A 14232-nucleotide genomic window follows, 5' to 3' on the forward strand; every position below is an offset into this window, starting at 1 on the left:
TGTTTTGGTCTGGCCTCCACCCCGTCAGCCACAGACCTGTGCCTGCACTGAGACTGAATGGTTTGATGGCCCAACTTTTTGGTGGACAGTGGATGCACTCCCAGAGACTGGCAGTTAGACTCTGGCGGCTTCTGAGTCCCTTGCGGGGAGAGCCCGGCCCTAGGCCAAGAACAGACTCAGGCGTCCTCGGCCAGGAGGCCTCCTTGGGCTAGGGGCCGCCACAGTTTGAAGGCTGGCCATGACCCCAATCCTGGCAGGGGTCTCCTCTGGGATGCTGGCAGGCCTGGGCTAGGGCTGCGGGAGGTTTAGAGGCTGGTCACGCCCCCGATCTTGGTGGGGATCTCCTCTGGGGGGCTGGCAGGCCTGGGTTAGGGTCACTGGCGGTTTGGAGGCCGGTCACGCCCCCGATCCTGGTGGGGGTCTTCTCTGGGGTGCTGGCAGGCCTAGGCTAATGGCCACCCTGGTTTAGAGACTGGTCACACCCCCGATCCTGGTGGGGGTCTCCTCTGGGGTGCTGGCAGGCCTGGGCTCTGGCGCCGCAAAGGGAGAGGTTCCTGAACCTGCTTCCCACACACCTAGGCTAGGATACATCTTGTAGGAGGCGGCTTTAATGCCCGGGGTCGGTGACCAGGTCCTCCGGAGCCTCGCTTTCTGGGCTGCAGTCCCACGTCTCCCAGTGCCCCAGCCTCGGATGCGCCCATGCAGTTGCCCCCACCACCAGCCACCTCAGCGCAGGCCACAGCAGCTGAAGCCAGCCTCTTGGAAGCCAGGCCACCACACCCACCACCTCTAGTAGCTCTCTGCTGCTTGCTCTCTGTGCCCTGTCCACTGGGGTGGGGGAGTGCTCCCAGCCCAGAGGCCCTCCCTCCCTCCGCAGCCTGGCTTGGGAAGCTGGCCTCATGCTGGGGCTACTATGCCAGCATGCCCACTCGGCTACTATGGGTGCGACTCGGGCCCCACGGAGGCCAACCTGGAGAACGTGGACCCCAGCTCTGCATCCGGCTGCTGCAGATGGCCTCGGTGGTCAACTACCACCTGCTCCTTCCACTGGCCCCATTGATCCCTCTCAGCACCAGCCATTTAGGCGAGGGTGGCGATTGCCCAGGGACATCACCCCTGGAGCGGCTGGCTGGGCCCGGCCACGCCCCCCGGGTCGCGATGGGTCCCGGGACCCGCGGGAGGCTGCTGGCCGTGCCCGGCCACGCCCCCCCCGGGTCGCGATGGGTCCCGGGACCCCCGGGAGGCTGCTGGCCGGGCCCGGCCACGCCCCCCGGGTCGCCATTGAACCTGGGACCCCCGGGAGGCTGCTGGCCGTGCCCGACCACGCCCCCCGTCGCGATGGGTCCCGGGACCCCCGGGAGGCTGCTGGCCGTGCCCGGCCACGCCCCCCCGGGTCGCGATGGGTCCCGGGACACCGCGGAGGCTGCTGGCCGTGCCCGGCCACGCCCCCCGGGTCGCCATTGAACCTGGGACCCCCGGGAGGCTGCTGGCCGTGCCCGGCCCCGCCCCCCCCCCCCGGGTTCGCGATGGGTCCCGGGACACCGCGGAGGCTGCTGGCCGTGCCCGGCCACGCCCCCCCAGGTCGCGATGGGTCCCGGGACCCCCGGGAGGCTGCTGGCCGTGCCCGGCCACGCCCCCCCAGGTCGCGATGGGTCCCGGGACCCCCGGGAGGCTGCTGGCCGTGCCTGGCCACGCCCCCCCGGGTCGCGATGGGTCCCGGGACCCCCGGGAGGCTGCTGGCCGTGCCCGGCCACGCCCCCCCGGGTCGCGATGGGTCCCGGGACACCGCGGAGGCTGCTGGCCGGGCACGGCCACGCCCCCCGGGTCGCCATTGAACCTGGGACCCCCGGGAGGCTGCTGGCCGTGCCCGGCCACGCCCCCCCGTCGCGATGGGTCCCGGGACACCGCGGAGGCTGCTGGCCGTGCCCGGCCACGCCCCCCCAGGTCGCGATGGGTCCCGGGACCCCCGGGAGGCTGCTGGCCGTGCCCGGCCACGCCCCGCCAGGTAGCGATGGGTCCCGGGACCCCCGGGAGGCTGCTGGCCGTGCCCGGCCACGCCCCCCCCGGGTCGCGATGGGTCCCGGGACCCCCGGGAGGCTGCTGGCCGTGCCTGGCCACGCCCCCCCAGGTCGCGATGGGTCCCGGGACCCCCGAGAGGCTGCTGGCCGTGCCCGGCCACGCCCCCCCGGGTCGCGATGGGTCCCGGGACACCGCGGAGGCTGCTGGCCGTGCCCGGCCACGCCCCCCCAGGTCACGATGGGTCCCGGGACCCCCGGGAGGCTGCTGGCCGTGCCTGGCCACGCCCCCCCGGGTCGCGATGGGTCCCGGGACCCCCGGGAGGCTGCTGGCTGTGCATACCACGCCCCTCTAGGGTTGCCATCACTCACCAGGACCCCCGGAACTAAGAGGATTTGGCGCCGCCATCTTGGTTTTCTCAATGGCCAGTTAGGCCACCCGGAGTCCCGCCCCCAGCCTCTGGCAGGCCCAATCATGGGCATAGCGGAGGTGCGGTCAATTTGCATGTTTCTCTATTATAATGTAGGATAATTTCTGGGGTCCCTTCTCCGGGCCTGGCCCTGCGCTAGTGCTTCTGAGTCCTGCCCTGCGGGAGCTGGGCTACCCTACCTATCCGTGCAATGACCACTCAGGTGACGGCTACCACTTTCCCCCTCCCCATCTCGGGACAAATCAGGGCACGACTCCCTCATGCAGCCTCTCTTACCCTCCAATTTGCCTCCCCAATTGTCAGCCCTCATGCTCCTCATCTATAAAATGGGCATAATCAGCCCTCTCACCTGCACAAGGAGATGGCACCAGTCCTATAACATCGTGCAAAGGGAGTTCCTGACCCCTTTGGTCCCCTGCTCACTAAAGATGGCCTGTCACATTAGCAGCAACTAGCCCTGAGTTCAGAGTGGGCTCCACAGGAGCCAGGGGTATGGTGCACAGGGGGGTAAGAGGTATGGTGCACAAGGGGGTAAGGGGTATGGTGCACAGGGGGGTAAGGGGTATGTTGCACAGGGAGGTAAGGGGTATGGTGCACAGGGGGGTAAGGGGTATGGTGCACAGGGAGGTAAGGGGTATAGTGCACAGGGGGGTAAGGGGTATGGTGCACAGGGGGGTAAGGGGTATGGTGCACAGGGGGGTAAGGGGTATGGTGCACAGGGGGGTAAGGGGTATGGTGCACAGGGGGGTAAGGGGTATGGTGCACAGGGTGGGTAAGGGGTATGGTGCACAGGGGGGTAAGGGCTATGGTGCACAGGGTGGGTAAGGGGTATGGTACATAGGGGGGTAAGGGGTATGGTGCACAGGGTGGGTAAGGGGTATGGTGCACAGGGGGGTAAAGGGTATGGTGCACAGGGTGGGTAAGGGGTATGGTGCACAGGGGGGTAAGGGGTATGGTGCACAGGTTGGGTAAGGGGTTTGGTGCACAGGGGGGTAAGGGGTATGGTGCACAGGGGGGTAAGGGGTATGGTGCACAGGGTGGGTAAGGGGTATGGTGCACAGGGGGGTAAGGGTATGGTGCACAAGGGGGTAAGGGGTATGGTGCACGGGGGGGTAAGGGGTATGGTGCACAGGGTGGGTAAGGGGTATGGTACATAGGGGGGTAAGGGGTATGGTGCACAGGGGGGTAAAGGGTATGGTGCACAGGGAGGTAAGGGGTATAGTACATAGGGGGGTAAGGGGTATGGTGCACAGGGTGGGTAAGGGGTATGGTCCACAGGGTGGGTAAGGGGTATGGTGCACAGGGTGGGTAAGGGGTATGGTGCACAGGGGGGTAAGGGGTATGGTGCACAGGGGGGGTAAGGGGTATGGTGCACAGGGGGGTAAGGGGTATGGTGCACAGGGTGGGTAAGGGGTATGGTGCACAGGGGGGTAAGGGGTATGGTGCACAGGGGGGTAAGGGGTATGGTGCACAGGGGGGTAAGGGGTATGGTGCACAGGGTGGGTAAGGGGTATGGTGCACAGGGGGGTAAGGGGTATGGTGCACAGGGGGGGTAAGGGGTATGGTGCACAGGGTGGGTAAGGGGTATGGTACATAGGGGGGTAAGGGGTATGGTGCACAGGGGGGTAAAGGGTATGGTGCACAGGGGGGTAAGGGGTATGGTGCACGGGGCCAGGAGGGTGCCCCGCCCTTGGAACAGCTCACTGGTGCTGCTTCAGGGGTTCTGTGAATGCCAGCGCCCTTGCAGAGCACTGGGGATTTGTGTTGTCTTGGAGCTGGCGAAGGCAGTTAGAGATATGTATGTGAGAATGTAGGGGTCAGCAGGCATCCAGCGGGTCCCGGGTAGGGGTATCCTTGGGGAACCTCATTGTTCCTGCAGTTCCTGAAAGCTTCACGGCTTTCCTAAACAGTGGATCTCAGCAGATTCTGCCACCCCGGCTGGAGCAGCCCCCTTCTTCCTTCCTCGGCCCAGGGCAGGGTAGGTGGTACGGCACAGGGAGCCCCCCAGAGTCACCTCATTAGAGCAAGGCATTCCCATCACCTAGGAAATTACAGGGGTTTCAGCATCCCTGTGTCGGGAACCGGGGTGGAAGACCGAATACCAGAGCAAAAGATGCTCCTAGTGCTCTTACCACTTAGGAAGTTACCAGGGGCAGAGAGCAATACAAGTATTTTCTATTATCTCACAGGCAAGTAAGTCCATGCCTGTAAAATGCCCAGGGCCTGACACATGGTAAATCAATAATCCTAACTCTCGTCAGATGGCCTGGTCCAGCCACATACATGAGTGACTTTTTGTTTTATTTTCTGTGTGTGCTCTCCAAATTCTCCCCCAATGAGCATATATTACTGTTCTAATTAGGGAAACATGTCTACCCCCGCTGGCAATTCCCACCCACCAGACCTGACTCCTTTGGGCCTGGATGCTGGATCATCAGAAGCCTACACGCTCCCATCCTTCTTTTTACGTCTGTAAATTGGATGGATTCTTATTGTGAGACACCCACTATGGACCTGCAAATGCAGTGGAAGATTACCACCTGCGAGTTAAAATAGGACAAACACAATGAATTCTGATAAAATAATGAGAACTCACACTAGGCTTAGACTCTCTGTGCCAGGCACAGGCACTGTCATAAACAAGTAGAAACCCACTTATGTGCTCCCACATTGAATCCTCACAATGGTCGTCTGAGGTAGGCGAGATTATCCCCATTTTCCCGTTGAATACGGAGTCGTAATGAGCTTCCTGAAGTCACGCAGCAAAACCACAACTAGGAGCCAGTCTGTCAGCCTGCGGAGCCCACCCACTCAACCCTCTTTAAATCTATTTGGGAAAGAATTCCTCCCACGCCAGCAATGCTTGACTGAACTGTTGCGTGTTGACAGAAAAACACGTTAGGAAATTACGATGTGCGTTCTCTTCCTGAGTAATTCAGTCCCCAAATCATTACGTGGGCAAAACAAGGCAGGTGTCTATGGAGAGCTGTGGCTCCATGTGGGGTGTGGGTACCAAGGTGGGTGAGATGGACAGACACCCAGCCATGACTGTGACTCCCGCAGGACAGAGGGACAGGGCCTGGGAGAGGGAGCAGTGACTGTAGGACTTTGACTCCTTATGTTTCTGTATTGCCTGATTTTTTTAATTTTTGGAAATGAATGTGTAATCATGAAGAGCATCATCTTTATTTTTTTAATTAAAAAGAAAAGGAAAGAGAAAGGAAAGGAGAGACCAAGAGGAACAGTGACCTGTTTTGGGGTGAGGGTGGGGAAGGTTGGGCGGGAGCCCAAGGCTGGGAACAGGAGCGCTAATGCCTGAACTGTGTGGTTTCCATCAGCGCCCACAAAGGCTGCACAGTGGGCCTGGAGGTGGGTTCCCCAGTAGCTTCTCCAGCCTCCGCTCCAAATGCTGGAGGTTCTCGCCCACAGGGCCCATCTGGTGTATCTTCGGGGGCTCTCTGAGTCAGGGATATTCCTGAGTCGTTTTGAAAATACCCGTCACTCTTACAACCCTCCCCTGTCTTGGCTGCCATTCACTTGGGACCCAGCCACAAAACTCTCCTCTTGGAAAAGGTGGAGGTTTTCTTGTCTTAGAAATGGCCTTTCCACAATCTTTATCAGCCCAATGCCCCACCACTGGGTTCTATGAAGATACTTTCAGTGCCTGCCCTTGCAGCTTACCTGTTGTGAGTGGGTTTCTATTTGAGATAAGATAATCGGTACTATTTGTTGACCTATTGAGTGTGACCTTGGTTCACATTATCTCACTGAATCCTCACCACAGCCCTGACAGGCAGACATTGGTACTGAGAGACATTTTCAATGACTTCCCCCAGTCACTTCTTATAAGTATTAAAGCTAAGGCGCCAACCCAGATTTTCCTAATCAAAACCCAAACTGAATCTTTCAACATACCACACTGCCTTTTTAATATGCTGCAAAAGTTTGGGATTTTTTAGTTTTCAAACAAAGTGTACTTTGTGCTGTTTGACCTTTTTTTTTTCTTTTTTTTTTTTAAGGATTGAGTGTTTTCGATGAGCTGACACTGTCTAGTGCCTATATTTAGACATCTACTCCAATCCTCACCCAACCCCCCTGACTCCTGTGTGGCAGATGAGGAAATCAGTAACAAACATCTCACAGTGGCCACTGGTGGCCTCGAGACAGAACTCAGGCAGCTTGTCGTAAGCACCCTGTCCCTTAACCCCTTGACTATGTGCCTCACCCCAAAGCTAAGGGAACGTTCTCACGGGCTTGTGAAGATGTAGTGAGCTAATGTACATATTCACAGGCTGTTTATGGAGCCCCTGACTGGGCAGACAGCTGTCAGAAGGGAAATAGTTGGAAACATAGCCCGAGTCTTTCTCGGCCTTCCCCTCCCTTTTTGCCACCGTCCTTTCCAGAAAACTCCATGAAGCCAAGGGCCTATCGGTTTGTTCAACTTTACAGCCCCTTCGCTGGTCACAGTAGGAGTGGAACAGCCTTTGTTGAATGAGTGTATGCCACCTCATGGTGCCGCTGAGCGGAGTTTGGCCACGAAGGCTCCTCACCAGAGCTTTGTGTCTAGGGAAACGAACCATCTTTGGCTCCCTGCCCCAACTAGATCAATGTTCAGCTTGGGGAGAAGCCCGGTTCATCAGCTGATGTGCTGAACAAAGACTGTCCTGGGCCAGATGGGAGATTACACTCAGACTGCAAGCCTGGAAGCAAGCACCGTAGAGTGAAAAGAGCCCTGGGCTGGGCGTCCAGGACCTGGGGTCTTACACTCTCGGCCTCCTCCCCTCCCTGGGCCTTACCATCCTTGGCTCTAAAAGGAAGGAGTGGACCAGATGAGCTCTGGCCACAGGGCTTTATTCAGCAGGAAGACAGACTGAGCGGGAGTGTGAATTCATGGTCAGTGGGAATCGCTGCTCCAAGCTGGGGCCCATCTCCAGCTCGAGCTCAGAATCAGCTGCCAGAAAAGAAGGCCTGACAATTACTGAGCTCTCTGCAAGTGACATGCCTTTGTGCTATTCTGTGAGCTCCTCCAAACAAGCCTTCGTAGAACCCTCTTCAGCAATAAAAAGGGACCAACTATTGACACACGCAACAACTTGGACGAATCTCCAGGGCACTGTGCTGAAAGGAAAAATGCCATTTCAAAAAGTTGTATGGTATATGATTCCATTTCTATAGCATTCTAGAAATGACAAAATTATAGAAATGAAGGACAGATTAGTGGTTGCCAGGGGGTGGGGATGGGTGGGTGGGGGCTGACTATACAGGAACAGTTCTGTATTTTGATTGTGGTTGTGGTCACACACATCTGCACATGTGATGAGGTTGCACAGAACTATGCACATACACACAAATGAGTGCATGTAAAGCTGGGTGAAGGGTAGAGGAGACCTCTCTATTGTTGCCATTTCCTGTGGGTCTCTAATTATTTTCATCTGCAGATGGAAGATCTGAGGCTCTTCGAGCTCACACGCCTCTGAACAGGGCAGAAAAGATTCCCACTTCTCCTCTGACCCCTGAATTGTGAGCTTCTCTCTCCACTGCAGGCCTTGAGAGTGGAAAGGGAGCTGCCAGAAGGCGGCCCACACAATCCCGTTAGTCTCCACTCCAGGGGAGGATGTGGAGGGTCCATTTCTTTTTCCACCTGGGCAGTGAGACTGTATGACTGAGCCAGCTCATAGGTGGGAACACCCTTCTGGAGGGTGTAAACCATGCCGTCGTATTACCCTTCTTTACCCACCTTCATCAAGGCTTTGATTGAAGGAGAAAGAATGACCCTGAACACGTACAGTTTGATTGCCCTCACATTTCTTCACTTTCTCTCAGCTACTTCTCATCTCACTTCATCTTGCTGTGTGCTTGGCACTTGCTAGACTGAGGTTGGGTGGAGAGATCTACTGTGAAGACACTAAGGAACTGACAAGGACTTAATGAAGCCTATAGCCTGTTTGAGTAGAACAAGAGCAAGTAGCAAAAAAACAAAATAGCGACAGCAATTAAGTCAAAAGAGTATGTGGGTTGGGGAAGCAGCCACCGGCGCTTACTTCAAACTAAAGCTGCTTCAAAGGGAGAGGTCTGGTGAGCAGGGGATAAGTACTCCCGATTGTTGAGTTTCAGGATAGCAGAGAATACATATCCCATTGTTTCTGATGGGAAGGACAGATAATCTTTCAGAAAGGAGTTAGACTCCAAGGGAAGAGAATCCCAGGCCAAAAGAACATCTGCAGACACACGTACATTAAAGTGCATGTCATTAGGTAGGAGCAGCCATGGGTAAAACATTGATTTGACCTATTCTGTCCTCTATGGTGGCCACTGAACACATGTGACTACTGAACACTTCATTTATTTAATTTTGAAAAATTCTTATCCCTCCCCTCCCCTTTGGTAACCATCAACTTGTTCTCTATATCTATGGGTCTGTTTCTGTTTTGTTTATTCATTTATTTTGTTTATATTTTATTATTTTTGTTTTTGTTTTTTTTGTTGTTTTTTTTACATGCAGTTTTATTATTTTTATTAAATTTATTGGGGTGACATCCTACCTAATAATAGACAAATATGCAAATTGACTGTACCTTCACTATGCCCGTGATTGGCCAGGAGGCGCGGGCGGGGGGGGGGCGGGACTCGGGGTGGCCGGGGGTGGCCGATTGGGCCGGCGGGACACTGAGCTTGCGTCGCCAGCGGCGGCGCAAGCTCAGCGTCTGCGCCATGGCTGTGCTGCGGCACAGAAGAGGCCTTTGGGGCAGCGAGCTCACATCCCACCGTGGACCATCAAAAGCGGGGGAGCTGGGTGCCTGTCCACTCCGGCACCAGGCCTTTCAGAAGCCTCTGGCGGGGCGGAGGCTTCTGAAAGGCCTGGTGCACCAGCGGACAGGCACCCAGCTCCCCCGCGATCGAAAGCAAAAGCGTGGGAGCTGGGTGCCTGTCCGCTCAGGCACCAGGCCTTTCAGAAGCCTCCGCTGCGCAGGAGGCTTCTGAAAGGCCTGGTGCACCAGCGGACAGGCACCCAGCTCCCCCGTGATCGAAAGCGAAAGCGTGTAGGGGACCCTACATGTGCATGATTCAATCATGCACTGGGCCTCTAGTTGGTTAATAAGATTACATAGGTTTCAAGTAGAATATCATACTAAGCAAAATAAATCAGACAGAACAAGAATCATATGGTCTCACTCATATGTGGGATATAAAACTAAAAGCAACAAATGAATAAACACACAAAAAAATAAAAACTCATAGTCAATAGCTCAGTTCTACATTTCATATCTAAAACTGTACTCCAAATAGAAATATGAGGCTTAGCTCTCAGTAGAAAATAACCATTCAGTAGTTTCTAAAAGTGAATTTAAACACGATTTTAGAGGAAAACAATATTTCTTGTGTAAAAGTCATATTTATGAAAGGCATAAATCAAAACTAAGATTATTAAAGTTGTCCACGATATTGATAATTAAGTCATATCAATCTGGTAAGGAAATACCAGCTAAAGCTAATGAAGATGAGTTGCTTTAAATTTCTCAGGAAAACACACTACCGGTAATTCTGACACAATTAATTCGATTCAAGTGATGGAGGAAATATAACACCTTAACTTGGAGGCAAAGAAATGTAAAGTATAAGTGTGCTGCTATCTGATGTGTCACAGAAATGGTAGTGCCCTTTAGTCTTGGGTACCTTAGGTCACAGACCGTTACCACCATCTGGCAATTCTGATGGGTGCCATCCAACTCCTGGCTGGAATTAAACTACACAATGCAACACTCTGCCTATCAGAACAGAGAGAGACTAATCAAAACATTTTAACTTCTTGATACAAATTATGCAATCAAATCACATAACCTTGGCTGGGAAGGGGCCAGTTCAAAGGGGTCAAATTCCCGTTTTATAACAGTACATCAAAACAGAAAATCCACAGTGCCTTTCAAAGGCCCTACATTGAGAAAAATAATAATCAAGAGGAACAAGCAAACATTGTTTCATTTACAATTTACTAGCTCTTCCAGTGTTTCAGATAAGAAAGTTTCAATGATATTACATGATTAATGGGACAAAAGGTGGACTTATACGCTATTGAACAAATGTCTAGATGGAATCAGACTATTGGTGTAGCTTTTCGGTCAATGGGTAACATGGGGCAGTTTTCCAAACCAGGCAATCTAGTAGCTCACAGAGGGTAATGTAAATATCCTTAAAGTTGGAAAGGAGTAAGCATGTGTAATGTTGGTTACACTATCTCATGCTGGTTGTCGGTTATAGCGCGAGAGAGGCAGTAGGCGAGAAAGATTCCAATCAGCTGGAAGCAAGCAACTCCAAAGGCAATTCCAGCAACAACTCCCATTTCTGATTCTATAATGGTCATCACCTTCATAAAACAACCTTCATTGTTTACTTTATCGGCATCCCTCTGAGGAGAACAGTCTTCAACTTTACAGCAGCTCTTGGGAAATCCTTTTTCTATGTAATAATTAGTAACATTCCAATCTCTAAAGTTTGTGGCACCACAACAATGTAACGTACTTTGAATCTTGTCTACTGCATTGCTTCTATAATCTCCCGTGGCATTATACTGCTTTAAAGCTTTCTCATAATTCTTCTTAAAGCTGTTTTTAATCTCATGTCTGAAAACAAATCCAACAAGGGCAGCGACCAGTTCAACCAAAAAAACGAGTCAGAAACATTGCATACAGTTTTAGCATCCACGCAGAAGCCCGGCAGGTAGCAAAACAGCTGAAGGTGCCCCAAAGAATGATGACGGTGCCAGTGCCGATGAGCACAAAGGGAACATTGGTGGCCTTCTCATTTAAAAGGGAGGAATAATTCTCAGGGCTCACCTTGCCCCAAATGCCAACAGCAAGAAGGATAACACCAGTGATCCAGAATATGAAAGTGTAGATCAGGAGGACGCTCTTGATACAAGTAATGACTGGTTTGGTCTGCAGTCTCCGAGACGGGGACGCCAGGACTAGCCCAGGACCCTGCCCGCCGAACTGCGGATCAGAGCAGAGAAAGCGAGAAGCGGCGTCCCCGAGTCTCCCGGGAAAATTCTATTACTTTCCAATATATATTTTTTATTGACTTCAGAGAGGAAGGGAGAGGAGAGAGAGAAACATCAATGCTGAGAGAGAATCACTGATTGGCTGCCTCCTGTATACCCCCTACTGGGGATTGAGCCCACAACCCCAGTAAGGGCTCTGACCTGGAATCAACCACTGAGCCACACCTGCTGGCTGGGCTATTTATTTTGCGTTTTTAAATTCCACATATGAGATCATACAGTATTTGTTTTTCTGTTTGATTTATTTCACTTAGCATAATACTCTCTAGGTCCATCCATGTTGTCACAAATGGCAAGATTTCATTCGTTTGTACGGCTGAGTAATATTCCATAATTTATAAGTACCACATCTTCTTTATCCATTCTTCTATCACTTAACTAGGTTGCTTCCCTATATTGGCATTACTGGTAATGCTGCAATGAACATGGGGGTGCATATATTTTTTTCAAATTAGTGTTTTTGTTTATTTAGATAAATACTCTGAAGAGAAATTGCTGGGTCATAAGGTAGTTCTATTTTTAATTTTATGAGGATACTTCCATACCTTTTCCCATAGTGGCTGCACCAGTTTGCAATCCCACTGTCGGGTTGCAGCCCCTCTGCCAGGGGCTGGGCCTCCGTGGACACGGGAATTGGAAGAAGACATGAGTAGCAGAGGGAGAGGCATATGGGAGGGACTTGACTGCAGACCATGTAGCCATTGCTAACACAGGAGCCATCAGACAAAGCAGTTCTTCAAAGTAGCCCCCGCAAAGCAGCCGCGCACCGGCTGGTCAGCAACACATATTTGTACCAACTTAGACAAAAGAGGCTTCTTGCCAAATGGTGACATCAATATTTGGGTTCTAGAAAGGTACACCTGTGCAGTGCATACAGTAAAACTGCTGGGTCCTTGCCTTTGCACATGCGTAGGGCACATGGGCCTTGAACACTCGGTGTACTCTGGTCAGGGTACAGCAAAGGAAAGCAAACAGGACAGTAAAGATTCGATTCCACTTCTCACCAACAGTGCACAAGGGTTCCCTTTTCTCCACATCTTCGCCAACACTTGTTGTTTGTTGATTTATTGATTTATTCTGACAGGTGTGAGGTGATATTTCATTGTGGTTTTAATTTGCATCTCCCTGATGATAGTGATGTTGAGCATCTTTTCATATGTCTATTGGCCATGTGTATGTCCTCTTTGAAGAAATGTCTATTCAGGCCCTCTGCCCATTTTTTGATTGGATTGTCTGGGGTGGGGGTGGTGTAAGTTATATGAGTTCCTTATGTATTTTGGATGTTAACCTCTTATCAGATGTATCATTTTAAAAAATATCTTCTCCCATTCAGTAGGTTGTCTTTTCCTTTTGCTTTCCTTTGCTATGCAAAAGCTTTTTAGTTTGATGTAGTCTCATTTATTTTTTCTTTTACCTGGTATTTCCTTTGCTTGAGGAGATAAATCCAAAATGATTGCTAAGAGTTTACTGCTTATGTTTTCTTCTAGGCGTTTTATGGTTTCAGTTCTAACATTTAAGTGTATAATCCATTTTGAGTTTATTTTTGTTTATGGTGTAAGAAAGTGGTCTAATTTCATTTTTTTGGCATGTATCTGTCCAGTCTTGCCAATACTACTTATTGAAGAGACTGTCTTTACCCCATTGTATATCCTTGCCTCCTTTGTCCTAGTACTGAGCTCTTTAAATGAGGCTAGTCTGAAATGAGATGTGCTGTAAGTATAAAATCCACACTGGATCAAAGACTTAGAACAAAAAAATGTAAAAATTCCAACACTTCTTATATTGGTTACATGTTCAAATAATGATATTTTGGATGTATTAGGTTAGTTAAAATTATTACTTGTTATTATTGTCAACTGTTTCATTTTGTTTTTTTATGTGGCTTCTGTTAGGGTTGCTGAAGGAGGAATGCAGGAGGCCAAAGTGATTAGGGATTATAAATGTATTAGGTCATCTGCATAACAGATGGGCTGAACCCCAAAATGGCGCCTGCACCCAGGGATGGGGAGTCAGAGATTTTAAAGGACTCTAGGTGGGCTTTTTCTGGACAGAGAATTCTCTATGCAGGTCCGGATCCTGGGAAAGTCTGGAGGGGAGAGATAATGATCTTAGCAAGTGGAATGTGGTCTAAGCGCAAGGGAATGTCCGTTGTGAAGTGGCCTAAAGGGCAGTTTCCAGAGGGAGGGGGCATCGATTCAATTATTTGACTAAACCTAACAGCTACCAGAAAGTTAAAATGACTTATGTGGCTCTCATCCCTGTCTTGAACATCCTTTTTCTTTGTCTAATGCTTGCTCTTTTTTCTGCTCATTTTTGAAGCAGCCATAGTTTGGGGCAATTTCTTTTCTTTTTTCTTAAATGAAGCCTCCCTTATCTCAAGAGATGATATTATTTATAAAGTACTTAGAAAGATGGTAAAGAGCTTCAACGGCCTCTGTGTTTATCAGTACTTTCTTTGTAACAGACAGTTTTGATATTCAAAATGAATAAATGCATTGACAATTAAAATCTGTAGGGTCTCCTTACCTCTGAAATTACCATTAGAATACTTTGTTTTACATTCCATAAGTTTCCATGGAAGCTGGGGTTCTATTGGACTCCTTGTTTCCTGAAGTAATGCAAATTACATTTCTGGGGATTTGGGAGTGATTTCTGACAGCACTTTAGAGTCTCTTGTTTTCCTTTCCTTGTGTCTGAGAAAAGACACAGTGAAATGCTGGAACAGGTCTCT

General features: G+C 51.2%; 1 protein-coding gene across 1 annotated transcript; it reads right to left on the bottom strand.

Moving 5' to 3' along the window:
- Positions 1–10496: 10496 nt before the first annotated feature.
- LOC103292934 (tetraspanin-6-like) lies at positions 10497–12195 on the bottom strand. The gene is given in 3 exon segments (XM_054725100.1): positions 10497–11112; positions 11114–11476; positions 12047–12195. Coding segments are annotated over 3 exon segments (954 nt in total). The 3' UTR covers positions 10497–10670.
- Between the last annotated feature and the right edge of the window lie 2037 nt (positions 12196–14232).

The sequence above is a fragment of the Eptesicus fuscus genome, chromosome 13 (genome assembly GCF_027574615.1).
Source record: "Eptesicus fuscus isolate TK198812 chromosome 13, DD_ASM_mEF_20220401, whole genome shotgun sequence".
Classification (NCBI taxonomy): domain Eukaryota; kingdom Metazoa; phylum Chordata; class Mammalia; order Chiroptera; family Vespertilionidae; genus Eptesicus; species Eptesicus fuscus.